The 27,149-nt window shown below is 47.5% G+C and overlaps 1 protein-coding gene across 2 annotated transcripts in view; it reads left to right on the top strand.

Annotated features, from left to right (window-relative positions):
- SNX30 (sorting nexin family member 30) overlaps positions 1–27,149 on the top strand; it is a 107,813-nt gene that overhangs the window by 74,727 nt on the left and 5,937 nt on the right. For both annotated transcript variants that reach the window (XR_003523697.2, XM_027615623.2), the window contains exons 6-8: positions 1,291–1,490; positions 12,309–12,395; positions 23,673–23,825. Coding sequence is in view for 1 of the 2 variants with exons in the window: in XM_027615623.2 (XP_027471424.1) it covers positions 1,291–1,490; positions 12,309–12,395; positions 23,673–23,825 (440 nt within the window). In the remaining variant the exon portion in view is untranslated. The remainder of the gene's footprint in view (positions 1–1,290; positions 1,491–12,308; positions 12,396–23,672; positions 23,826–27,149) is intronic.

Raw genomic sequence — 27,149 nt, 5'->3', positions numbered from 1 at the left:
ATATTCGGGCCTTTTGTCTTCTTACACGTGTAGGCCAGAGAAACCGGAACAACGTTAATGATCATGCTGGCACAAGGCATGAAACACACCAAAAAGGATTCTCCAGTAGTTGCCATCCATTGGTTACTAAAAAATGGCAAAAACCTTTTTTTGTAATGGCAGGCATCCTGGTGTTGGGACACCTGGGTGGCTCAGTCAGTTAAGCATCTATCTTTGGCTCAGGTCATGATCTCAGGATGCTGGGATCAAGCCCCGCATTAGGCTCCCTGCTCCACGGGGAGCCTGCTTCTCCCTCTGCCTCTGCCTGCAGCTCCCCTTGCTTGTGCATGTGCGTGCTCTCTCTCTCTCTGTCAAATAAATAAGTAAAATCTTTAAAAAAAAATCCTGGTGATGAATGATGGGCTAGATTTTTTTTTTGAGGGGAAATAAATCAACATTTGCCCTTTTCCCCTGTACTTTCATTCTCCTCTGCCCACTGATGGTATTATATGGGGCCTGCAGGTGCTAGAGGTAGCTTTCAGTACTGTCCACATCTAAGGAGCATGTGGAATAAATTCCAATGGGACCACAGTTTTGAGGTGACCTCTGAATGAGAGTGATTCTGCATATGTAAGACCACATCTGTAACAAAATATTTCCTAAAATCCTATTATTTTTCTTTCCCTTAAAAAGATCCCCCTAAACCTTTGTGAAACTCTGCCCCTACTACTGTTAAAATACTGCTTCACTGTATGACTAGGTGAGTGGTTATTTTTGAAGATAGGTGGTGGATGTAGCTCCTACCACTTCCGCCAGAAGGCATTATGGTCCCCATTATCCAGAAGCATGGCATTCCTACTATGGGGTGAAGTCAGGTGATGTTATGATGTTAGCTATAATATAGGTTTATAGAGATTTTTTTTTTTTTTTTTTAAATATTTTATTTATTTATTTTTTTTGACAGAGACACAGCGAGAGAGGGAACACAAGCAGGGGGAGAGGGAGGGAGAGAAGCAGGCTTCCCGCTGAGCAGGGAGCCTGATGTGGGGCTCGATCCCAGTGTCCTGGGATCATGACCTGAGCTGAAGGCAGATGCCCAACGACTGAACCACCCAGGCGCCCTAGAGATTTTTAAAAACTGTAAACAATGTTGTGTTTTGTTTAAAAGAAAGCATGCTTTGGTGAGTGAATGGCCAAGGAAATAACATCTTACTATAGCGAGCTCTTGGCTACAGTTGTTACTGAGTCAGTAATACCAGTGATTGTCTTAATTACCCACCAAGTCTTACTTAGTTTCTCTTCTCCCTTTAGAGTACCTTGTAGAGCTGCGAGAATATGGGCCTGTGTACTCCACGTGGAGTGCATTAGAGGGGGAGCTGACTGAGCCCCTGGAGGGTGTGTCAGCTTGCATTGGCAACTGCTCAACGGCCTTGGAAGAGCTGACAGATGACATGACAGAAGACTTTCTACCTGTTCTCAGGGAATATATTTTATACTCTGACTCTATGAAGGTAAGCTGGCTCACTTCTTGTGCACTTAAGTAGGTTCCTTGTTTTAGTCATTTTCAAAAAGTAATTTATTATTGCCTATTTGCACATGGTATAGGTTTCCTTCTTCCTGGGTGGGCAGGATCACACATGTGGACTGATCTCATAGGCATATAAATAGAACACATAGTGAACCGAGTATGTGAATTAAATGAAGAAAAATAGTGTGGAAGAAACTCTTAACGTTCTCTAGGAGTTCATGGAGGTGTAACATCTACTAAACAAGACCAGGATGCTGTGAAAAGAGAACATTTGGATAATTAGAGTTCTTGGGAGTTAAAATCTGATTTGCTGAGATGAAATTGAAGGGCAAAGTTGAAAGATGAGGTTGAGGAAATCTTGGAAAGTACAATAAGGAAACCGAGTAGTTGGAAAGTAGAACAAAAATGCAAAAGTACTGAAAATGTGGAAGAATGATACGAGACATAGAGGTTTACTCACAAAGGTTCAGCATCTGTCTGATAAGAGTCCCTGAGAGAACAGAAAAGACTGATGGAAGGAACTGATGAGAGAAATAATATAAGAAAATCTTCCAGAGCTAAAGGATGTGAGTTTTCAGATTAAAAGGACATGGTGATTGACCAGCAAAAGGAATGAAGAGAGAGCCAACCCACAGCATATCACTGTAAAATTTTAGAATGAAAGTTATACGATTTTTAAAAGCTTTTAAAGAAAGAGGGAGAGGGAGGAGACGTACAAATGGAATAAGAATCAGAATGGCTTTGATCTAGCAGCAGTGGACGAGAAAAGACAGGAGCTGTGAGGACATATGATTTCCAACCTCACATTCTAAATGCAGAATAAGGATGGGGTCAGATGCTTTAATGCCCACACTAGAAACTACCCCAGCCTGCACTTAGACCCTTTTGAAAGGACAGCTACAGAGACTCCTACAGTGTGACACCCATTAGAGAAGAGTGTCAGGCTTCCTGTCCAACAGAAAAGGTTATGTCACTGTGTTGAACATCCCAAGTAGCCCCTCTTCCTGTTTCCCAAAGGAGACCTGATTTATTGATCTGTTTTGGGGGCAGATCTAGGGCACCCCTTTAAGAAGGATTGGCAGGCAAGAAATCTACCACTGAACCACCAATGCCCCTTTAAGAAGGATTGGGGTAAGGATCGACAAGAATCTCTTGGGAGAAACTCCCATCAGACAACTTTGGGTTGTAAAAATGGAAAACCAGAAAAATCATGGCAGTATGAAAACATTCTACACCTTAAGAAAGGGGAGTAAAAAGTAATGAATCAGCTAGTTATAAAAACTTAAAAAAAAAAACCCTTATGGAAAATTTCAAACATACAATAGAAGCAAAGGGAATAATATGACAAACCTCCATATACCCATTACCCGTGTTCCATTTTGTTTCACCGGGTATGAAACTTTTAAGGCTCTTGATACATGTTAAATTGTGGACAATGGAAAATGTTCCTGCTAGAATGAATCACTGTCTCATGTGTACTCTATAAAACTGATAATAAAACACTTTCAAAGAAAGACAGGATTGGGTCTGGATCTCACAATGGGCTAGGAAATGGTATGAATTTCCTTATCTGTAAGGTGAAGTGATGGTAGGCATGGTGATGATAAGGCTAAAACTCACCATGTGACATCATTAGCCTGAGGCAGTTTTACTGGTTAATTATTGGAACTGAGGCTGAAAAATTATTGGAACCACGGCTCCTGATTTCCAAAAATTTCCTACTCATTTTCCTCTATTACATTGGGTTTATTTGTTTTGTTTTATTTTTTAATGAAACCTATAAATGGCATATTTAATTCTGTGGCTGAAACAAGTGTAGAAAGGCATTCTGGGGCTGGGGGGTGGGTGGAATGGGTGAGGGGAGTCAAAAGGTATGAACTTCCAGTTATAAGTAATAAGTAAGTCATGGGATGTCATGCACAGCATTGGTGACTATAGTTAATAATGTATTATATGTTCGAAAGTTGCTAGGAGAGTAGCTCTTAAAGTTCTTATCAAAGAAAAATGTATAACCATGTGTGGTAACGGATGTTAACTAGTCTGTGGTCATCATTTCACAATATATACAAATCATTATTTTGTATACCTGAAATTAATATAATGGTATATGTCAGTTACATCTCAAAAAAAGGCATCTTGCTTTAAACAAGCCAGAATATTTTGCTTTACTTATAAAGTTAATAGTATCTATTCTTGTGAACAAAAATAAAACTTTACAGTCCCTGGGGTGTCTTTGAATTTGTCTGTTATAGAGACACAGCCTTCATCAAAGATTCTCCCTTAACCTTGCCAGACTGAAAATCTGATACATTCACAGTCCTGGGATATTACAATACAGATTACTTTGTTCTTGCACATGGCAGGTATGTTCGTACTTAGAATATATTTGTACTTGAAGCAGGATTTGAAATTGTCATTTAGCTAAGGTGTATCTGGCATCTTTATTAAGATATTGTTCTACAGTGAGGCATAAGCTTATGTGAGTAATTGAAGTTCTACACCAAAGAAACACTTTTTTGTTTGCTCTCTTCCTTCACCCTCTGTGTGAGGCATATGTATTGAGGTTCTTGTTCACTAAGCCTGAATAAACATTAATCAGGTTAATCAGGCTGGGAGAATGGGAGTGTATACAGTATTTTCTGGGAAAGGCATAGAAAGGAGGAAGTGTTGACTCTGCCGCATCGGTGAGCTGGGCTAAGCCTGGTTAGAAAGAAACGAGGTCTGCCCACTCCCATTCTTCCCAAAGGGAAAATGTCTCTGCAGAGGGGTCTGGGTAGGACGGGAGTGACTTGATGACAAAGCCAGGACTGCATGGGTCCATGATCCTCCAGTATTTTCTCCAGGCAAGGCTAAACTGATGTTCAACTATTTCATATTCCTAATGATGGTTGAGGTCTGTGTGGCCAGGTCTGAAGACACTGGGAGAGGGGGATAGGTGTCTTAAGTGGCTCCCCTGCCTTTGCCTTGTGATATTGCTGCTCTCTAAGAATTCTTAGCTGAATTCTCTTCCTCTGAAAGAGTCGTATACTTCCATTTCCAAAATAACTTTCTGATTTGGGGGGTAGGTGGGATCGACTTTGCTGTTCAGTATGAAAACGAAACATACAGTAGAGAGCTTGCTGAAGGCCTGGCTGTGACATGTTCAGTATCGACTACCGTATGGTCTTCCGAACTGAGCAAGTCCTTCCAGTTATGTTTTGGTGGGGAGGTTTTAGTGTGGTGACGTTTTATCAGTCTCCTCGGTTATGGCCTTGAGTGGACCAAAGTGAGTATTCATCCTCATCGTTTGGAATGAGAGGCCTGTGCCTCAGGAATTTGAAGTAGTTGTGGGTCAGCTGAGCCCTGCATGGAGAAAATGGTGGAGATCATCGAAGCCCTCTCCTAATGGGGCTAAGGTTGGGGTTCCTCTCAAGTTTGAACAGGTCTCTCGAGTGACTTCATCTCCTCCATCTGGATCATCTTGTCTGTCTTGCTCATTGTATAGATGAAGAAATAGAGCCCCATTGGTAAATCTTTTCTCTGTCCCATGGCCATAGTTGTAATGCAGTCACCTTGTACCTGTGTCTTCACTCTTGGCCAAAAAGCAAACCAGAATCAGTTCCTGTTTTTCAAGGCTGAGTCTCAGACTGTCTCTCTTTAAATGCACTTGTGCCTGGGTACGCTCTGTTCCCTTTGGAGGTAGAAAGAAAGCACAGAAAAAGTAAGGTTGTTATCAGGCCATGTGGGACACATGAACAATGTTCGGTGAACAATGAGGACAGCTTGTACTAGAAAGATGGTTGAGGTCATGTATTTCAAGGATGTTGAGGAGAGATAGTGAACAGCGTGTGAGAGGGAGAGGTACCAAAGTTACCCTCAGGCCCAGGACTCAAGTTAAACACCCTGAAGACACGTGCACGTGAGCCCTTATATGGGATTTCACGTCCTATAGACTATGTATGGGGAAAATATAACTAAGGTAGTGATGGGCTGGGAGAGAACATCTTAGAATCCTTACAGATTTCAGGCAGTGCCTTTTGAGTACTGGCATCCTTATGACCAGGACACGAGTAGGAGAAGCTTTAAGAGGGTTAGAGTAGAGTATGGGTTATTTCCCATACTGCCTTATTCATAGAAGGTGGTTAGCAAATGTTTAATTGAATTTGATATTGTGGTCAATTTGAAACATTAACAGATATATAACTACTGCATGTCCCATATCTTGATATTTTTAAGAGATGGGTTTACCTACAAAGCAAGGAGCATGCTTATCTCAGAGGTCTTGCTGAATGACTAGGGTGGGTTGAGTCAGAAGAGGGTGGTAAGGAAAAGCCACACAGAGGAAGTAGCTTCAGTTGGAGACTTGACTAACGTATAGGAGTTATCTGTGCAAGGATCAGAGGATTGAGCATTTTAGGCAGAAGGAACCACCGGTGCAAAGGCTCTAAAGCAGAAATGAGCTTGGTGTCTTTGCAGATCAGAAAGGCCGGTGTGAGTGGAGTCCAACGAGCAAGGGAGCAAGCGGGAAGAAGTGAGGTCAGAGAGGTAGGTGGGGGCCAGGACATGCGTAGTAGTAGCATCTTAAAGGCCATGGTTGGTACGAGTGTGGGTTTTAGTCTTAGGAACAAAAGGGAAGGCGTTTGGGCTTATGCAGGGGAATGCCAGGGTGCAGTTTAAGAAGACGGCTGGTGCTACAACAGTGTGGAGGATGGATTGTAGGGACTGAGAGCGGGGGCAGAGAGACCTTTAGGAGACCGTCAGAGGGCGCCATGTGGCGGGTAACTGTGGCGGTAGAGCTTGGGCAACAGTGGTGGATTAGAGTAGATTTTGGATGAAGGGCTGACCCGACTTGCCGCTCTATTAATACGGAATCAGACAAGGAGGGATTGGTGATGATTCCTGGGTTTTGGCCTCAGCGACTGGGTGGACAGTGGTTGCTGTTCGTCAGGATGGGGAAGTGCGGAGCAGAAAGATTGGGCAGTTGGGAATCAAATTGTTTTGGCCGCACAGAGTTCAAAAATACCTATCAGTCATTAAAATAGAGATGTCATGGCAATTGGTTATGAGTTTAGTTCAGAGTGGGCATAGAAATGTGGGAGTTGTTTGTGTATGGATGGTGTTTAACTTCTTGGGAGGGGAGTAGGCCATCTAGTGAGATGAGATCCAGGTAACTAGTCTAGGCCTGGCTCTGAGGCATGACAATACTTAGTGGCCTAGTACCTAACCAGGAGGAGGAACAAGTAGAAAAGGAGACTCAGAAGGATTGGTAGTGTAGTAGGAGAAAAAAAGTGGAAGCCAAGAGAAATGTTTTTAGGGCGCCTGGGTGGCTCAGATGGTTAAGCGTCTGCCTTCGGCTCAGGTCGTGATCCTGGGGTCCTGGGATTGAGTCCTGCATCGGGCTCCCTGCTTCTTGAGCCTGCTTCTCCCTCTGCCTCTCTCTCACATGAATAAATAAATAAAATCGTTAAAAAAATGTTTTTAAAAGGAGCATGATCCACAGTGACCGTTGTATTTAACAATATGGAGGTCATTGGTGATTGTGGTGGTTAGAGGTGTGAGATGTGGATGCAGAAGTTTGGTTTTAAAGACGTAGTTTGTCTTTGAGTTGGAGATAATTTGAACAATGTTCCGGGATAGCTTTTTCCAAGTATCAGTTATTTGTGGTTTTTTTCCAGCCTGCCCACCTTTTCCTCTATGAGCCACAAGGTGGAGCTAATGAGTTAAGTGGCCAGGTTTCAAGTTGGCCACTTCTAGTGCCTTTGAAAGCAAAAACACATTTTCTTTCTTTCTTTCTTTCTTTCTTTTTAAAGATTTATTTATTTGAGAGAGAGAGAGCATGAGTGGGGGGGGCGGGAGGTGGAGGGGCAGAGGGAGAGGGAGAAGCAGACTCCCCACAGAGCAGGGAGCCCCACGCGGGGGCCCGGATCCCAGGACCCCTGAGATCATGACCTGAGCCGAAGGCAGATGCTTAACTGATGAAGCCACCCAGGCGCCCCCAAAACAAATAATTTCTTGAAGACTGAATCAGGAGGGGGAAAAAAAAGGTCCTCTTTCCTAAACAAAAGTAATTATAGATTGAGGGCATAATTGGAAAAATGAAGAAGCAGGATGTAGAAATGTACATGATCTCAAATGTTTTAAAAAGACAAATATATAAAAATTAGCAATCTGAGATTCTCAGTGATGGCAGACTAAATATATAAACTCCTTTTTCACGAAACCGCACCAAGATGACGCTAGAATGGTTTGTTTGTTTGTTTGTTTGAAGTCAAAGCCTGCAAAGATAAAGAGCAAAGAGGAAACAGTAGTAGACAGGGGGACTGGAAAGCAAGCTGAGAGGTGATAAGGGACTTAGGGGACTCAAAAAACTGCTTTTGAAGCTGACTGTGTGTGTGGGGGGGGACTTAGAGACCTCCTGGTTTACACAGTGGAATCCTTCAGAAAGGTGGAGAATTGGCAGCACCAAGTGCCTCTGGGATGGGAGAGCTGAAGAGAAGAATTAGTCAGGAATCTGTTTTAAGAAGTTAGAGCTTCCAGTTCTGACCTCCCTCCTCACACAGGGGCCACTGTCCCTTCTGTCCTCTGGCAGAACTGGAGGCACATTCTCTGGAGGAGGTAAAACAGGGACCCCGGGCGCAGTTGAGGTTGAGAGCTAAAATCCTAAAATCAGGAGGCTAAGTAGAAGATTACCAAATGCTGAGACTCTTAGTCCTCTTCCTCTGCTTGACTTTCTTACATCTTTCCTGCAAGAATTAGAAGAGCCTTTTCTATAAAAATCTCAACAGGCCAAGAGAAGAGATTTGAGGGTACTGATAATGGGGAAGGATCCACAATGAAATGACCCAGCAGGGTCCCTGTAGAGAATTGTCAACAGGCCCTCGATGTGCAAAGAGCTTTCAGTCAGTGTTTCCCTCTTGGATGAGTGGGCAGACAAGGTCACTGAATATTTAAGAGAAGATTCTAATATGAATATCAAGTAAAAACAAAGAAAAAAAGTATCTTCAATGAAAAACGTCATTAAGGGAGAAAAAATTTCCAGGAGAAAAAAATCATTAATGTCTTTAGAAAGCGATGTCACAACCATAAAACAAGACTTTTTGTAATCTAGAGAACGAAGAGATCATAGCAATTAAAACCATGAGAGAAATGAAAAAAAAATTAGAAAAGTTAGAAGAAAAAGTTAAGGAAATTACATGTAAGGTGAAACAAAAAGATGGAGATTTTGAGAGAAAAAAAGTGTGAAAATGAGAGGACCAGACCTCAGTATCCAACATCTAAATAACAGACTGCCAGGAAGAGAAGACACAGAAGTCTTATATATATATAATATATATGTTAAAATATATATATTATATAATATATATAATATATTATATATGTATATATATAAGCAGCTCGGTTTTATATATATATTATAATATGTTATAGTATATTCCCCATATATTAATATATTTTACTGTGCGATATCTTCCACTTTTCTAGAATGTAAGCTCCACGAAGGCAAGCGTTTTGTGCATTTTGTTCTCTGCTGGATCCCCAGCACCTGGGCCATGAATGGAGACACATAAAGGCAGGGCAGAAACAGGGTTGAGGGTGGCTCGATAGGGAAGCAGCAGGGGGGCACGAAGTAGCCAGGAAAGTGTCCCCATGCACTTCGCCTTTTGATTTACGTTCTCCACTGGCATCAGAGACCCCTACAGAGTTCTGAGAGCAGCTCAGATGATGACTGGCTTTTGCTTGTCACTCAGGGATGGTGGGACCTCTCTGTAGCTGCTGATCGGGTTCCTTTGCAGTCTCAGGCTGAGGCCCCATCAACCATAGGCTGGTTTGATCAGTTTTTTTTTTTTTTAAAGATTTTATTTATTTATTTGAGAGAGAGAGAGAATGAGAGATAGAAAGCACGAGAGGGAAGAGGGTTAGAGGGAGAAGCAGACTCCCCGCTGAGCAGGAAGCCCGATGTGGGACTCGATCCCGGGACTCCAGGATCATGACCTGAGCCGAAGGCAGTCACTTAACCAACTGAGCCACCCAGGCGCCCTGGTTTGACCAGTTTTATCGACATAGCCTGTGTTGTTTGGTGTACAAGGCTGGTCCTTGCAGATCATCACCAGCTGTGTGCAAAGATGCTTTTAACAAGGATGGTAGTCTTAGTTTATTTTGATTCAAAAACCTGTTTCCCAGCCTGCAGCGTGGTTGGGCTCACAGTCAGATTGGGCAACTGCACGCTGTCCTGGAATGTGGCAGCAAATGCCTGAGTCACCGCTATGCCGCCAGCAGAGTGGCCGCAAGCACGTCCCTCTGCTGTACCTTAGTGTTCTTGTCTATAAAATGGGGATAATATCCTTTCACTTCTTCAGGCTCCTTGTGAGTCTTTTCTGCTCTCCAGCGAGGTGGGGGATGGTAGTGCAAATCCTCCAGCGGAGTGCATGAGGAGGCAGCATTCTTGCCACTTCAGGTGACGTGGGCGTAGCAGTGGCTGAGGAGTCAGAGGCCGACCTCTCCCCTGAGCCAGGGAGGGCCCAGGCTAACTAGGGGAGGGAGTATAGCTGAATCTTGGGGCCCCCTCACCTGCTTTAGGACAGGGAGAGGAGATGCGCCTTATCTCTTCTAGCTGTGTGGAGCTCTCACCAGCCCTCCCCTCCTGGGGGCCTTGGCACCCTCAGCAGAGAGTCCTGGAGCAGAACGCGGGACAGGCAGCCCCACACTGTACTGACTGGGTTCCAGGGCATTGCTTTGAGAGCATTTCTAGCTTTGGTTGCGAGGTTCTTGCCACACTGACAGAGAGTATCCCTGGGACAGCCCAACCCATTCCTAGTTTGGCTACTGTGCTTTTTCCAGTAAGATATGAGGTGTCCCATGATGAGAGTCCACAGGGCAGTGATGAGGATTCCAGTCAGCCCCTCCCTGCTGTTCCGTGGCTCGGAAAACCACATCTGTGTCTCCATGGATAATAGCATTGTGCGTTTGGGTAGAGATTATGATTTTTACTCCTGAGAGTACCAGACTAGTAGATTTAGAATATTTTCTGGGTTCTATGAAATCCAGAAAGGACCCCTGACTTTTTTTGTATTTACTTTATATATCTATGCACTGTCCAGTATGGCAGCCACTAGCCTTTGGTAGCTGTTTAAGTTTAAATTCAAATTAGTTAAAACAAAAATTTTAAATCCAGTTCCTCAGTCACACCCGCCAATTTCAAGAGTTCAGTCAGCAGGTGGGGCCAATGGCTCCTGCATCAAAGTGCAGATGATGGAAAGTTCCCATCGCAGCAGAGAGTTCTGTTGAATAGCGCTGCAGGCATTCCTACTCAAAGCTTGGTGAGCGTGGGGAGGGAACTTCAGCGCATCCAGGAGAAAGACAAGTGGCAAACAAAAGCTACTCTATTGCACATTTTTTTCCCCTCATGTTCTTCACAGGGTAAAACACTTTTCAAAGGAAATACTTCAGAGGAAGACTTGAGGTTCCCTGCATTGACACATTCCATTAGAAGGTTTCTGCCACGGGGTGCCCCTGGGTGGCTCAGTCGTTAAGCATCTGCCTTAGGCTCAGGTCATGATCCCGGGATTCCTGGGATCGAGCCCCGCATCGGGCTCCCTGCTCGGCAGGAAGCCTGCTTCTCCCTCTCCCACTGCCCCTGCTTGTGTTCCCTCTCTCGCTGTGTCTCTCTGTGTCAAATAAATAAATAAAATCCTTAAAAAAAAAAAAAAAAAAAAAGAGGGTTTCCGCCAGAGCGCACTCAACTGTTCAGCCACTCCTCACTTTTTGGCACGTTATCAGGTACACAAGGTGCCCACTGCTTAGCCAAGGAATGGCTCCTTCCTGCCTGACTCCATACTCTGCGGGAAGGTGCCTATGGGAAAAGCATGAGCTTAGCAACTTTCAGAGCACTTTGTGACTCCTGAGTTGGAAAGAAAATTACCACTCTTGAGTTGCCGTTCATGCTGCTTATACTAAAAGAAGAAAAAAGGAAGCCTTGGATGAGACAGATGCTTTCCTAGACTGTGGATCGCATTCTTTTCTGTCCTACCTAGTGGGGTCTCAGTGGCAGGGCCAGCACCAGGTGGGGCAAGGGAAGCACCCAGGGCACAGATTTAGGGAGATGCTCATGCTCCAGTGCCGACCTTGCACTTACAGGGGCCTGGGAGTGATTGCCTCCTTAAATGTTGTGTCCTGGGCACCTGGCTTGCCTCACCTAGCCCTGCCGAGGTTGGCTCTGTTTGAGCTCATTTACCACTCACCCTAGCAGGCTCACTGTGTGCTTCTAGGGATTCTGGACTTGTGCATAGATGCACCTTTGTGCTATGTCTACACCTCTTCCCTGGCTGGAACCCCTCAGGTAGGGGTGGTATCTCTTTGCTCTTTGGATGCCTGATCCAGAGTGGGGGGACAGATGAGCAGCTAATGGATCAGTGAGCAAATCAGTCCACCAGGGATCATCAACTCGGTGAACCAGGGTCAAGAACTCTCCTGACTTAGACTTTTCCATGAACGGTTCAAGAGAACATCCTGCCTTGTCACCTGCCAAGCCTCGCATTTCAGCACAGCCGAGTCTTCTCATCAGTGTGGCTAAGGATGGGCACTGTTCCCCCTACTTGTCCTTCCCCAGAGCTTCCGTCACCTTCAGTATCAGGCTGAGTTAATGGTGCCACCCCTACTCCACCCCTGCTTCCTCCAGAGTCCATGTCACGTGTCCTGGGAGCAGGTGGTGGGGCCTGGGTGTGCCAGGACTTGGGGAGGAATGGGGTAAAGAGGCAACTGCCTGGGGCCAGAAGTCTCCTTTGTGAACTCTTGTGTAACGTGCTTCCTCTTTCTCCTCCCGCAGAGCGTACTGAAGAAGAGGGACCAAGTACAAGCAGAGTACGAAGCCAAACTGGAAGCTGTGGCTCTGAGGAAGGAAGACCGCCCCAAGGTCAGGGAGGCCGCCCCGGGAGGGCTGGGCTTCTCAGGGCTGGAGCCACAACTGCCCCGCTGGTGCCAAGTGAAGTCTTGTCCCTAGATCCGTATGACGAGGGTGGTCAGCCCCAGCTGGGCTGTGTTCATGCTGTTACTGTCCTGTGTTTGTTCTCTTTGATGTCTTATTTCTGGAACTTTCTAACGTGTCCTTGGGGTTGAGTTTTCTGCTGTTTCCTCAGGGTTTTTTTGTTTTTGTTTTTGCTTTTTGGAGGTTTTTTTGGTTTGTTTTTGTTTTGTTTTGTTTTTTTACTTTCAGCTTTGCCATTCAGGGGCAGTTCCTCTCTCTGTAAAATGGGACTGAGGAGAAAGGGGGTGGTAAGAACAGTCTAAATCAGTGTTCTCAAAAGTGTGGTTTGCTAACTCATCCACTAACTGTTACCGATCCGTGACAAAGAAAGGTGTAGAAGCTGAGAGTCAGCAGCTTCATAGCAATTTGGTATTTGTTGAACCTGTAGCAGGAGTGTTGTCAAACTAGGTCATGGAGAGCAAACTGCATACTTGTTACGCATAGTAGGTGTACAACTTTGTCGTACTTGAGGAGGAGGCCAACCGATAGTGGTCCTCTGCCACAAAGTTTAAGAAGCACTGACTGAGTTATTTAAGGGCTCTGGGTCCAGACAGAGGATCCTAAGGTAAATATGCATCCGTTGTATTGCCCTCTGTCGTTTGTTGCCTCTTTCTCCCCAGGATAAAACAAGATCAAAATAAGATTAATAAAAGCCAGCATGCAAGTGCTTACAAATGTGCTAAGCTCTTTACAGTATCTCACTGATTCCACGCAACAGTCATGTGGTTTGGGTCTCACTGTTACTCCCACTGAGAGCTGAGCAAACCGAGGCCCACGACCTCACAGCTAAGTTACCGCTAAGTGACTGTGCTCCTTTCCTTTTTGTTTGTAATTGGAAGGTGTATTTGTTTTCAGAAAAGGGGTGGGGGCAGGGAACGTTATTAAAAAGATAAATCGCAGGGCTGCTCCGTCCAGGGAAGTGGTTCGACATCAGAGTGGTTTGTCTCCCGCTGCCTTGGTTCTAGCTGCCCCTGCAGCCGTGCCAAGACGCACCTGGAAAGGAGCCCACTTTGGAAAATTGAAACCCACGCCTCAGAAACAGCACAGCTTGACTCCGTATAGTACTTTATATATACATATACATATATATACGTATGTATATGTGTGTATATATACATACATATATGTGTGTATATATATGTATATGTATATATACATGAATTGCTTCATGTGGTCACCGCGTCAGTCACCTGGGGCCCAGAGGGAAGGCATTGTTCTTTCCCCATTTCATGGGCGAGGAATGAGCCACGAAGCAGCTCGGTAAATTGCCTGGCTTTGCGGTCACCCGAGGTCTTTACCCAGCGTGCTGCACGGTGTTGCGTTGGTTCAGGTGTCACCCATAGTGACCTACATGAGAGAGGGGAGGCCGCATACAGCTGCTGGAAAGTCAGTCAATAGGGATAGGGATTCCTGTCATTGGCCCGGTGTGTGCCGCTGGGACTTGGCACCTCTCGTGCGTTCCTCTTGCCACAGGCTGTCAGCCTGCTTCTGTCCTGTGTGTCACAAGGGGGACCGTGATGGGGATGCAGCTGTGTGCACAGCCACGCTCTGTCTTCCAGCTGCCTGTTCCCTTGACTAGTTCCGAGCCGTTCCTGTGATATTCTGGAACACGGTGCCATTTAAAGGAATGACATCAAATACTGTGTTTATATATCTCGAAGTTTCTTTCTGTCTTTTTTTTTTTTTTTTAAATAGGCTCCACACTGGGCTTGAACTCACGACCCTGAGATCAAGAGTCGGATGCTTAACCGACTGAGCCACCGAGGCGCCCCTTGAAATTTCATTCTAACAATTTCGCTTTCCAACATAAATATAGAAGCTACTTTTCCTGGCGAGGGAGGGACAGAGGGAGGGAGGGAGGGAGGGAGGGACAGCAAGTTCTGCTGCTGGCCTAGTTTGGGAGGTGGAGATCCTGTATTTAAAAGATGTTCTGTCAGCATTCATCCCTGCTCAGCACTGAATACAAGCTTTGTCTCAGAGGCTGGTTTGTCATTTAATATATGTTCTGCTCTGTACGGAACAGTTCCTTTGTGAAGACAGGACCTGAAGGTTATGACTAATAGACCAAATGGAAAGCTGACTGTGCCTTGGCTTGCCGGTTGCGCGAAGGTCGCACCGCCTCGGAGCAGATGGGGCTGAGCTCCCACGTTCCACGCCGCCAAGCTGCTGGGGCTCCTGCCTCATGGCTGTACACCTCCTGCGGGCCTGGGTGACGCCTCTTCTCCTCCTAGTGGGTGTGGAAATCTTGCTGCTGCTGTTTTCACCTTCCTGGAGCATCACCCATACGACTCCTTCTCTTGACCTCAGGCGTTCTTAGAAGAGGGGGGAAGGGCTTCTTTCCAGCCAGCGGGACTAACCAGTAGGTCTAACCATGCCTGCATTCTCTTAGCACACGGTGGGTAGGCAGTCTTGGTCTTCCCTCTTTCTTCTTTCTGGTGGGATGCTGAGCCACGCCCATGTTAATGTCCCCTTATTTAGCAATTGTGCTAATTAACAAAACGGGGGCTGTCACGATGGTGGTGCCCCAGTGAGTGTGGTCTCACTGGAGCTACGGGTTTTGAATCTGGGGCAGCGGCTACTTTGGTAGGCAGCGGAGGGCTCCATTGGTGGCCTCCCCAAGTGGGTAAGGGTTTGGTTGAAAGAGCACAGGATTTAGACTCAGACGGCCCTGGGCTCAAATCCCAGCTCTGTCCTCCAGCTTGGATTGGCTTGCACATTAGCCCTTGTGGGTTGCATCCATGGGACTGCTGTGAAGGTCAGCAGTGTCTGATGTCGGGACAGGGGCCCCATGGAGGAGCCTCTGCTTCCCATACTAGCTCCACTTGTCTCTAGAAGGAATGCTGACTGCGAACTTTGTTTTCCTGGCTTGTTGCCCTTGTGGCTTTTTTTTTTTTTTTTAATTCTGCTTATTTTATTTATTTATTTATTTTTTTGGCTGCACTGTTTGGGCATGGTTACCTTGTGTCCTAAAGATGCCCCGGCCTTCCCAGCCCTCCCGAACGCCTGTCCTCCCTAACAACCCATCAGCGGGTAGAGAGACGTCTCTCGGACGTCCCGAGTAGCTGAATGTTTTGCTGTGCTTCGTTTTGTGTGATTTGGGGCTCTGCTTCCCAGAGCTGCTGTGGGCGAGAGAAGAGCCAGGTTGTCAGCAAGTGGGTCCGGGCAGATTCTTACCCCGAGGACCCAGTGGGCTCCGCTGTCCGTGAGGAGAGCAGGAGCGGGATTGCTCACAAGTTGGTCACAGGGATCCCGGAAGGAGAGGATTCTTACCCGAAGACGGGAAGTTTTTACAGTGCTCTGGGCACGTTAACAACATCTGAGGGACTTAGCAAGCCTGGGGGCTTACCTTGTTTTGAGGCTGAAGTCTTGAAAAGTTGGTCTAAAGAGAGAGGGAAAGTTGATTTCTTTGAAGCCGTGGAGTGGTACCAGAATCTGATCACTTCTCCAAAACCCAGAAGAAAGAAATGGCGTTGTGGGTCTCCACAGCCCTCCCTGCGAATTTCACACCGGAGAGGCTGCGTGAGGAGGAAGGAGAGGTGTCCTGGGGCCCCCGCTGCTGACCGCAGCTTGGCCGTGCACAGGGATGAGGCCTAGAGTTATCACAGAATTTAAAGTTTTGCTTTGTTTTGGGGTTGAGAAAAGTCAGCAGAGCCTGAGGTGGTTTCATCTCAGGCGAGTAGACCTTCAGCTTGCGTAGACTTGGCTTGCCTCGTTTGAACTTTGAGGTCAGAGAAATTACAGGCACTTAGTGGGCTGCCTTCTGATGCACTTGTCAGGACCCCAGACTTGTGTAAATCTTCAAACGTGACCCTCCTTAGAAGCCAGCAGGGTATCAGAGCTGTTACTAGACGCAAAGAGGGGCCGAGGAATTGCATTTAAAACTGGACGGGAAGCTCACACTAACAAGAACAATAAAAGTAAACCATGGAGGGAAGTTGCACGTCTTACTCCATTCTGTGATGGACTCTTTTCTTTTTTTTTTTTTTTTTTTATATTGGTTTTTTTTTTTTTTTTTAAGATTTTATTTATTTATTCATGAGAGACAGAGAAGCAGGCCCCCAAGGAGCAGGGAGCCCGATGTGGGACTCGATCCCAGGACCCTGGGATCATGACCTGAGCTGAAGGCAGACGCTTAACCATCTGAGCCACCCAGGCGCCCTGTGATGGACTCTTTTCAATGCTAATCTATTCATGTGATTCCAGAAAGAACAAAGGAGGGATGCCAAGGGAGAATACTTTAGAAAGATCTTACAGTTATCTTCAAAAGACTAAGAAAGGGGGGAGAGGGAAGGATGCTATTTTAGGCCCTGACCCACAGGTGGCCTTGTAGTAGGTCCAGCGCTAGGTGAAGAAGCTGCTGGAAACAGGGAATGGAGGTGTGTGGGAGCAGAGAACAGGGTGTGCTGAGCTGTTGCTTCTCGGGGTGAGCAGAAGTAGGCAAGGGAGGTGGGACTTGGGATCACTTGGGCACACCTCTTGAAGACCGTGGACCTTTCAGAGCTCTTAAAGCCCCCAGCATGGTGACCATTCTGGGCTGGGGAATCTGGCAGGGAGCAAGAACTCTAGTTCTAAAGCAAGATGGGGGCAAGGGGACTTCTTCATGTGGAGCTTCTACAGACCTGAGCGTTTTGCAAAGTCATCTGTCATTTTCAGACACTTCGGATGAGTGAGGAGAGATGTGCCTGGTGTCTCCCCATTCGCTCCACGGTGGCCGGGATCCCAGCCTGGGATAGAAAGCCAGAGGTCACATCAGCCAAGACTCTGTCACCTCCCTTATGCAGCTCCTACAACACCTTCTATAATGTGGTTATTCCCATTGTACAGATGAGGAACCCAGGCTCAGGGGAATTACATAGTATATGTGCCAAAGCTAACAAGTGGTGGAATTGGATTTGGCCCTCGGGTGTGTCTGGCTCCAACGTTAGAACCCTTCATCCCCACTCCGAGGCTCCCAGCGAGCTTTGCTCCATTGAGGTAGAGGTTCTGGCTTTTGTAAGCATGTGTAGATGAACACTAGTAGGGTTGGGGGAGAGAACGTAGACCTTCTCTTGGGTCTTCGTCTCCATGTCTATGAGCTCCTTCCAGTCATCACGCAGGTGAGCTCCTGGCTTCTCTGTTTTCAGTGCGCCTGCTCACTGCCCATCTCATGTACTCACTTCTTCCTCCTTACCGGCCGTTCTCTGAAGTGTGTGTGTGTGTGTGTGTGTTTAAAAGCATTCTTTCAGGGTACCAGTAACTTCCTATTTGCCAGTTCAGTAGCCTCTTACCGATCCTTTCCCTCTCTCAGTGTTTTCTCAACTTTTTTTCATCTCTGACTCATGTAGAAAATGAAAATATTTGTATAGTGCACTGGGATAGCAGGTCAGGTTGCTTGAAACGAGGTGACCAGCCTGGGGGATCGATACTGCTTCATTCACACAGCACCAGTGAGGAAGCTCTACCCCACCTTCCACTCAGCAGCATGTGGCTGAGAAGACTGCCATCTTGAATTGGTTTTGTCATTGGTCCTGGGACCTGTCCTGTAGCAGCCATGAGCCCTCTCTCTCCCCCACGTCTTGGGATCATGTCCTCCTTATATAATCTTTAGGGACTTTTACTAACCTACTGTCCTCAAGGGAGCAGATAATGTGATATCTCTAACCTAACTCCAAGAAGGAAACTTAGGTAGAGATTTATATTGTAAGGCCTAGAAATGCCTGGTACATGGGAGAGCTCTTTTTTTTTTAAGATTTTATTTATTTATTTGACAGAGAGAGACACAGCGAGAGAGAGAACACAAGCAGGGGAGTGGGAGAGGGAGAAGCAGGCTTCTCGCTGAGCAGGGAGCCCGATGCGGGGCTCGATCCCAGGACCCCGGGATCATGACCTGAGCCTAGGGCAGACGCTTAACGACTGAACCACCCAGGCTCCCCATGGGAGAGCTCATTTTTTAAATGAGCGTTGAGTGAATTTGCTTCCCACCCTGCTCCTCAACATACAAAAATGCTTAAGCTCATCCCACATTACCCTTCTTCCATTGCTCCAACAACCCATATTCTGGAATGGAAATTCTCATGAGAGAGAAGGGAACCACTGTGAAAAATATAGCCTTGTCTCTATTTAGAAGTGTTGTCTTTTGAGGGCCCACCTGGTAACTTCTTTCCTTGTTGGTGTCTTGTGATAAGTGATAGCCTATCAGTAGCATTGAATAATTCTATCTCAACATCCTTCAGACACAAGATACCACAACTCTAATGACACCTCAGTCAAAAAATTAAAACATTGAGCTAAGCAATGCTGGATGTTCCTGGTCAATGAACCGATTGTCACAAGAACACCATCCAGAAAGAGACAAGAGGAGAAGAATGCCAGCTGCCTTCCTCTTCATTAAGTTGGGCACCTTCAGCTGGTCTCTTCGGACAGCTCATCCCAATTCCCACCTCCTCTTAGTCTCTTCTTTTTAGCCCTTACCCTTCTCTGCCTCCTAACCCCTCCATCCTTCTGTGTCTGTGGCTCCGCTCACCCTGACTCACTTCCTGCTTCTGTGCTTATCTTTCTGAGTCACCTTTGCTGATCCCTTTACTAACCCTACACATTTAGGCTTCTCCATGAATCCTACCCTTCAACCACCACCCCCAACCATCTCTTTGATTTCCCCATATATTAAAAAAAATTTTGAATCGTGGCAGAACACACATCACCAGAATTACCATCCTCACTGGTTTTGTTTTGTTTTAAGATTTTATTTATTTGACGGAGAGAGACACAGCGAGAGAGGGAACACAAGCAGGGGGATTGGGGGAGGGAGAAGCAGGCTTCCTGCAGAGCGGGGAGCCCGATGTGGGGCTCAAACCCAGGACCCTGGGATCATGACCTGAGCCGAAGGCAGACGCCCAACGACTGAGCCAGCCAGGCACCCCATCTTCACTGTTTTTAAGTGTCCAGTTCAGGAGTATTAAGTAAATCCACAGTGTTGTGCAGTGGATCTCCAAAACTCTTCTCATCTTGGGGAACTGAAACTCTGTCAGTAAACACGTCCCCATTTCCCCTCCCGCCCCCCTCCCTGGCCCCTGGCAATCACCATTGTGCCTTCTGTCTCTGTGAGTTTGATTACTTTACTACCTCTTGTAAGTAGAATCATATATTTGTCTTTTGGTAAACTGCCTTATTTCACTTAGCATGATGTCCTCAAGGTTCATCCATGTTGTGGCACGTGTCAGAATTTTCTTCCTCTTGGAGGCCGAATAATACTCCACTGTATGTATATACCCCTTTTTGTTTATCCATCCATCTGGACAGACACTTGAGTCGCTTCTACCTTTGTCGTTTGTGAATAATGCTGCAGGGAGCATGTGTGCAGATATCTCTGTGAGACCCTGCTTGCAGTCTCTTGGGCATACCCCCAGAGTGGAATTGCTGGGTCGTATTCTATTTTTAATTTTGGGGGGAAGTGCCCTACTGTTTTACACATGTGCGGGGGGGTTCCAGTTTTCTACATCCTGGGCAACACTTGTTACTTTGTTGTTGTTGTTAGTAGCCGTCTTAATGGCTGTGAGGTGGTTCTCACTGTGGTTTTGAGTTGCATTTCCCTAATGATTGGTGACGTGCAGCACCTTTTCCTGTGCCTACTGGCCATTGGTAGATCTTCTCTGCATAAATGTCTATTCAAATCCTTTGCTTATATTTAAAATCAGGTGGTTGTTGTTGTTGAGTTGTTTCAGTCCCTCCTATCGGGGGGGGGGGTCTCCCCCTTCCTGTGGCCGTAGCTGCCTCCTTTCTCTGGCCTGTGCACCTGCCCTTTATCCCGAGCCCTGCGATGCACTACTGCTGCCCTCGCCAGCCAGACTGCAGACTTCGGGCTCCTCTCTGACTTCCTGTGTCTTACTTCTCACGTGCAGTTGGTTGTCACTTCTGTCTCCACCAGCCTGGCCTGATCTGTCCTCTCCCTTGTGCTGTCAGAACCACCGCCCCAGTTCCAGGGTGCCCCGGGTAATCTCGTGCCAATATATTTGGGTGTTGACTCATCTCTGATCTCTGGTGAAATCTCAGGGTGAGGTAGCGTGGGTGAAGGGTGGTATAGAGCTTGAAAGAACATATTTAATAATATTTTATATTTGGAAAACAAAAAAGAAACCTTTTTATATGACACGGAATATAGTTTATAACATTCATTCTTGACTGTGGTGGGGGGGGCTGTGCACACGGCAGATTATCTTTTAGGAACAGCAGTTTATTGATACTGATCAGAATGATGAAATATTTGTGGAGCATTTAAACTATGCCAGGCACCAAGTATTTTATGCAGAATATCTTGTTTAACCTCATGACAACCTTATGAGGTGGTTGGTATTATCCAGAAACAGAAGCTGAGGCCTGGAGAGGCCCCAGGTCACCCATATAGGAAGTGGTAGATGTGGTATTTCAACTATGGAAATCTGGCTCTAGAACTTTCTGTATAGTTAGAGGAAGCACAAGGCTTTTCTATTTTATAAAAAAGGGGGCGCGTGTTAAGTGCAACTGAGAAAACCTGGACTCAGGGACCCAGGCTTCTCATCTCCTCCTTGCTGCCACCCCCCTGCCCCGACCATCTTGCCAGCCTTTTTGGGCACTGTGGCCTGTGAGCGATTCCTAAGGTGGGTCCAGACACAGTCTCCTCTCTCTCACTTGCATGTGCTGTCACTCTGGAGCACCCTCCTTCTACTGTTGCCTCATTTTTTTTTTTTAAGATTTATTTATTTATTTTAGAGAGAGAGCACGACTCTGTGCTAAGCACAGAGCCCGACATGAGGCTTGATCTCACGATCCTGAGATCACAACCTGAGCTGAAACCAAGAGTCGGACACCCAACCGACCGAGCCACTCAGGCGCCCCCGCCTCAGTAGTATTTCTCCAAGGAGGCCTGATCCCTCATCCAGGCTGGACTCGCTCTCCAGCTCCCCCTCCTTGTGCTTACCACGGGGCTCAGAGTGAAGGGAAAGCACCGCCCCCCCCCCCCCCCCCCAGAGTGTGCAGGCGTCTTCATGGCCTTCCCAGCTAGACTGTAGGCAACCTGAGGTAAGACCTGCTTAATGACACCGAAGCCCTTCGGTCTCCGTCTGTGCCAAGCACAGAGTGCGGTGGGAAAATGGTGAGTTACTGATATTTCCCAAATGGAAGCTCAGGTCATCATAAAATCCAGAGCCGTGGTTTTGGCTCTTAATTTTCGTGGATCCACCAGAGTTCCCACCTTCAGAACAGACCTGGGCATTGATCCTTTGGATCAGAGGCCCTGGCCCCCCTCTTCTCACTGGGCCTCAACGTGGTTCTCTTTTCAGGGCTTTGCTTTTCCTGCTGCCCACAGTAGTTTTGTTAAGAAAACAGGAAGCTGCTCCAGGGAACTTTCAGCCCATGCTAAAATGAGCAGTGGCCGGGAGAGGAATAAGGGAGCTGGACTGTGTCTGCAGGGGAGTGAGGCCCAGAGACCCTGGCTCACTGGGCCTCCACAGAGGCTGGTTCCCTGTGTGTTTGTGGGGAAGGCTCTGGAGGGGCAAAGGCAGGGGCGGGTGGGGGTGCATCTGTTCCTCAGTTGCCCCCGAGTTGGACAACAGCGACGGGAGAGGCAGCAGGAAAAGGCAAGAGTGACTTCGGTCGTGGCATCAGAAGGAAACGTCAGGTCCTCTTTCTTTCCTCTTCCAGAGGCTAAGTGCTTTGGAAGAGGCTTTCCTCCCTCTTTGAAGGAGAGTTCCTTTCTTTTAAATTGCCCAGGATGCCTCCCTCTGGCTTTCTGTCGAGCTCCTCCTGCCTCACCCAACTTCGGATCCCATGACAGGCCTGTGTGACGCCCCAGCCCCAGGCTGCTCACTTCCCTTGCTCCCACGTCCTGCAGCCGTCTGCACAGGGTCTGGGGGGCCCTCGGCACTTCAGGAAGCCCTGAACGTGTCCAGCTCCCTCAGCCTTGGCCCTCCCTTTATTGATTTTTCTGGGTCCTCTCCTTGCCCATAAGGCCCGGGGAGAAAACTTCCCTGGTGGGTAGAGATTGACCCCTGATGGCGACCCACAGCTTAGAGCCATTTGGGACCATAGACCCCGGTACTCAGAATGCACAAGGCCTCACTTGTTGTCAAGAAGCATCTGGCAGGTGAGCATGTGACCCAGTTTTAGGCATGTTTGCCCCCTGGCCAGCCTTAGGGCCCCATGGAGCTCTTGAGTGAGGAGAGGAGCCAGCTTTGTGCTTCGAGGACCCGGGTAGCCACAAGGCCCTCCGGCTGTGACAGAGTTCCATTTTGAGAAAGCCTTCTAAACTTCTTTAAGAAAAACTTGAGGGGCACCTGGGTGGCTCAGGCTGTTAAGCATCTGCCTTTGGCTCAGGTCATGATCCCAGGGTCCTGGGATCGATCCCCATGTCAGGCTCTTTGCTCAGCGGGGAGTCTGCTTCTCCCTCTGCCTGCCACTCCCCCTGCTTCTGTTCTCTGTGTCAAATAAATAAATAAAATCTTAAAAAAAAAAAAGAAAAACTTGAAGTAGTCTGCTATATTTTTCTTCTTCATATTTCAGATTCTTTTGACACACATAAATGATTTTCCTCCCATTGCCTCAGAATTCCCTAACCTAAACTCATCATTTTTGATTATCTGCTATCTGGGGGAGCATAGACAGGTCTCTAGCTGATGTGTAATGTAGGGTTCAGAGGGAGAGGTGGGCTGATAGTCTTATTATTGCAGTTAATTGTGTGGTTAACGAGGGTAGGCGTTATCAAATGCCACAGGTAATGGAATAGTTCCTATGACGTGGGAAAACTTTTCTGGTTTCATATATAGGACCGAGGAGAATAGCAGGGACAATGCCAAATGCTGCTGTATGTTTGCAAAATCTACACACGTTTTTACATCCAGATGGATAAAAAGGAGGGACCAAAGATCTCTGACTCTGAATTGCAGTGTTTCTTCTTCCTGTTTGTAAACAGGGCGGTGTTTCCCCTGTGAGTCTCTGTGTGCTTGGATGGGTTTGAAGATTTGGGTAGGGAGAGCACTTTTCAGAATTCCTTCTTAGACCTGAAAACCCAAGGCCCTGCCTTCACGTAAATGCCCCCAGAGGAGGGGCTGTGTTCAGGGCCTTTCATGTAGGGCTTTGGCCTTTCGCAAGGGAACTCGAGGCATGGGGTCACCAGTTCCGCATCCAGAGTCCCCGCTTCTGCACCCCCCGTTCCAGGTGCCTGCAGACGTTGAGAGGTGTCAGGATCGGATGGAGTGTTTCAACGCCGATCTGAAAGCCGACATGGAGCGATGGCAGAACAACAAGAGGCAGGACTTCCGGCAGCTGCTCATGGGAATGGCTGACAAGAACATCCAGTATTATGAGAAGGTAAGGGGCGCGCCGGCAAGACCCCGGCCCTCTCGTGGAGGAAGCACGAGGAATGGCCAGAGCCTTTTGCGAGAGCCAGCCAGAAACGCAGAAGCAGAGGGCCCGCCAGCCCCACCTGCTTCCCTTATTTTGTGGGTCTGGTCTGGCGGCCCCCGCGTGGTCCTCGCCCCGCTGTGCGAGGTGGGGGTGCAGACTTTGGAAGCAGAGCCCCTCCCGCTCCCGGTGCCCACGGGGCTCTCCCCGGTACACGCGCTCGTGGAAGTGGCGCTTTTCTCGCCCGTGCCCTTTGGGCCTGGCAGACAGCTGCTTCCCAGAGTCCAAGGGCCTGCCGTGTGGGCGTGTTCCAGTTAAAGGAGGCTTTGAGGTTACCCCAGGCTGCTGTGTGGTTCTATCTATGGGGGTTCCTCACTCTCATAGTGCCGTAGATCCCACCAAATCCTTATCAAAATACTGTTCGGTTGTTTTTAAGACTTCAAAACACTGTTTGTAAGTAGCCTCCCAAAAGGTATGTAGGATTACAGAGGAAAACTATTAAAAACAGGTGTTTTCCCCCCATGAATCCCCTTGATCTGTGGGGTTTGCACCCTTCTCTTTCTCTCTCTGTCTCTCTGTCTCTCTCTCTCTCTCTCACACACACACACACACACACACACACACCACAGACCCACTTAGGGCGCTCATCAAGCTCCAGCAAAGTCTCTCACTCAGGGTTTGCTCTTGACATAGCTAAACCCAGATCATTTCTGCTGCTGAGAAATCCTAATATTCCTTGGAAGCTTAAAGTTAGAGATGAAGCATGGCCCAGTCACAATTCCACAAAGTACCTGTAGACGTGAAACCAAGTGAGACAAGCATTAACTCGGCTATTCCCGCTGCAGTTCTAGAAACGCATCCTCATCCCAGACTAGAAGAATCCATATCTTCTGAAGGCTTCTGCTGTTCGGAGGCAGCGTGTCTACATCTTTCTTTGGAGGAGGGCTAAGGAGAACAGTCACAGAATAGCCCTTACTGGCCAGGCCTTCGGAAGAGCTGATTGAGAGGGAGAGAGGGAAGGTGCCGTCCTCTGTCCCCCAGGACCGTTTTTATAGAGCCCCTGCCGTGGCTGCCAGCACAGAGCTGGATGCTGTGCATATGTCACCTCCTTAAATTTAACCCCCAGCGTAACAATGTGAAGTAGGTTTTATGGTTCTCCACGTAAAGCTGAAGAAACAGAGGCACAGTAAGGTTTTAAGACTGCCCAAGGTTACACAGCTTGAGTGACTGAACTAGGGTCAGACTCAGTTCTGCTGGGGCCACAAGTCTGAAAATTCCCACTCATGCACACTGTCGGTGTGGTGGGCGGGGGACGTGCATCTCTGGGGCCAGTCCCGACTGCCCAAAGATAGAAAGGTCACTCCGTGTGAACTGGCTGTGCCTTAGGCAGGGTGCCTCTCTGTGTCTGCCTCTTCCCCTGTAAAATGGGACTGATCCTTCTTCATTGAGGATTGTGAAGACACAGTCAAACGGTGCATCCCCGAGTCCCTAGAACATACTGGCACATGGTAGATCCTCAGGAAGTGGTACTGCCTTCCCTGATCCCCTCCCCGTGCCTCTGCTGTCCGACAGCCCTCCCGCTACATAGAAGCCGACCTGATCAGATGTGTCCATCACACCGCCTCGTGATTAATGCCAGCACTTCCGAGGCCCCGGCCCCAGGACTCAAACTCAGGGCTTGTATCTTCCCAGATAGCACAAGTAGGGGCGCTGTCGTGGGGCCCTCCTCTTGGCTGCCGCACACATTTAACATTGTCTGCTGTGTCCCTGCCGTGCACCAGGGACTTGGGATAGGTTGCTAAATGAAACAGCAGGACCCCTGCCATCAAGGAGCCCTCCGTGCAGTGGAAGATATGCATTAATCCAGAAATCCTGTCACTTCAGAGTGAGATACGTGCTCTACAGGAAAAGCACAGGAAAGCTTGGAACAAAATACTGGGGGCACAGTTCAGATCAGGGATGGAAGAAGGCAAGTGGAGTGGGCAGGAGAGGCCGATCTGAGGAAATAACATTTAACCTGGGTCTCAGAGACAAAGACTTGGAGAACAAGTATCCCAGGCCAAGGGAACAACATATGCAAGGGCCCTGGGGTGGGAAGAAGTTTGAGCATTTGAAGACTGGAAAGAAATCTGGTGTGGCCTTGGTTCCCCATCGCTGACATAGAAGGACCTTTCTAGATCTAAGATGATGGCCTAGGGAGAGAGCAGGGCCCACGTGCCATGGACCCTGCATGGGGTTCTCTCGCTGCAAGCAAGTTCCTGGAAGCTCCCCAGCCTTCCTTATGGAGGGCAGGGTCCGAGTCTAGTTTCTTCTCTAACCTCAGAGTCACTAAGGAAGGAAGCGTGGAGCAATTTCGCCACACTGCTCCCCAGCTTGACCAAAGAATGCCTCTCTTCTCCTACCTGCTCAGAGCTCCTCCCCAGATGACTCAGCACAAAGTCCTGCTTCACCCCGAGCTGCTTCTAAGGAAGGCCTTGTGTGGTTCTTCTGGCCTGCCCTTCATGAAAGAGATGTCTCAAAGGGAGGATCATTTCACTAAGTAGGGTGCTCCTGGAGTCTTTAAGTTCAGTGCATACAGACACTGGCCCTTCACAAGGATCTGGAATGAAAGGGGATTTGTGTAGAGGAAAGAATTTGGCCACTTACTAGTTACGTGTCTTAGGCAAGTTATATAACCTCTCTGGGTCTCGTTTTCTCCATCTATGAAGTGTGTGTAATAAGTAATAATTCCACTTCATAGAATTGTGAGGACTAGCAATAGTGAATGTAAAATACATCGTGGTGTTTGGGCCCAGTGAAACTCAATAAGTAGAGTCCCCCCCTCCCCCATTTTCCCTTTTGGGAGATCCAAGAGTGGCCCATACAACCAAAACTGAGGTCAGTAAAGAAGAGCGGGGTTTCAGAGCCCCCTCTGAGTCAAGTGGCTGGGCCATGCCAATATGATTTGCATCCTCAGCAAGTCCTACCCACCACCTGGAGCAATGTCTTCAACCTGGCTGGGGACGTCGGGCCCCATGAAAGGCTTGCAGCCTCTTACCTTTTCTGCTTTTTGAAGAAAAAGAATGTCTTCCAGTGACTACATTTCCACTCACCAGCTATGAGCTCCAGGGACAGTGCTCTGTAGGCCTTGCTGAGATCCTGCTATCTTTGGTAGAGATGGGGATGATGTAATCAAACACCTGTCACCTCCCCAGTTTCTAATAGTGATGGATAATACATGTAGACGTTGGACGTGACGTACATACGTTACTTAGCCAGTATATAAGACGGAGAGATTAACAGTGAGAGGCT

This window comes from Zalophus californianus, chromosome 13 (genome assembly GCF_009762305.2).
Source record: "Zalophus californianus isolate mZalCal1 chromosome 13, mZalCal1.pri.v2, whole genome shotgun sequence".
NCBI lineage: Eukaryota > Metazoa > Chordata > Mammalia > Carnivora > Otariidae > Zalophus > Zalophus californianus.
Note: the sequence above shows the minus strand (reverse complement) of the source record. Positions and strands in the feature narration are given on the sequence as shown.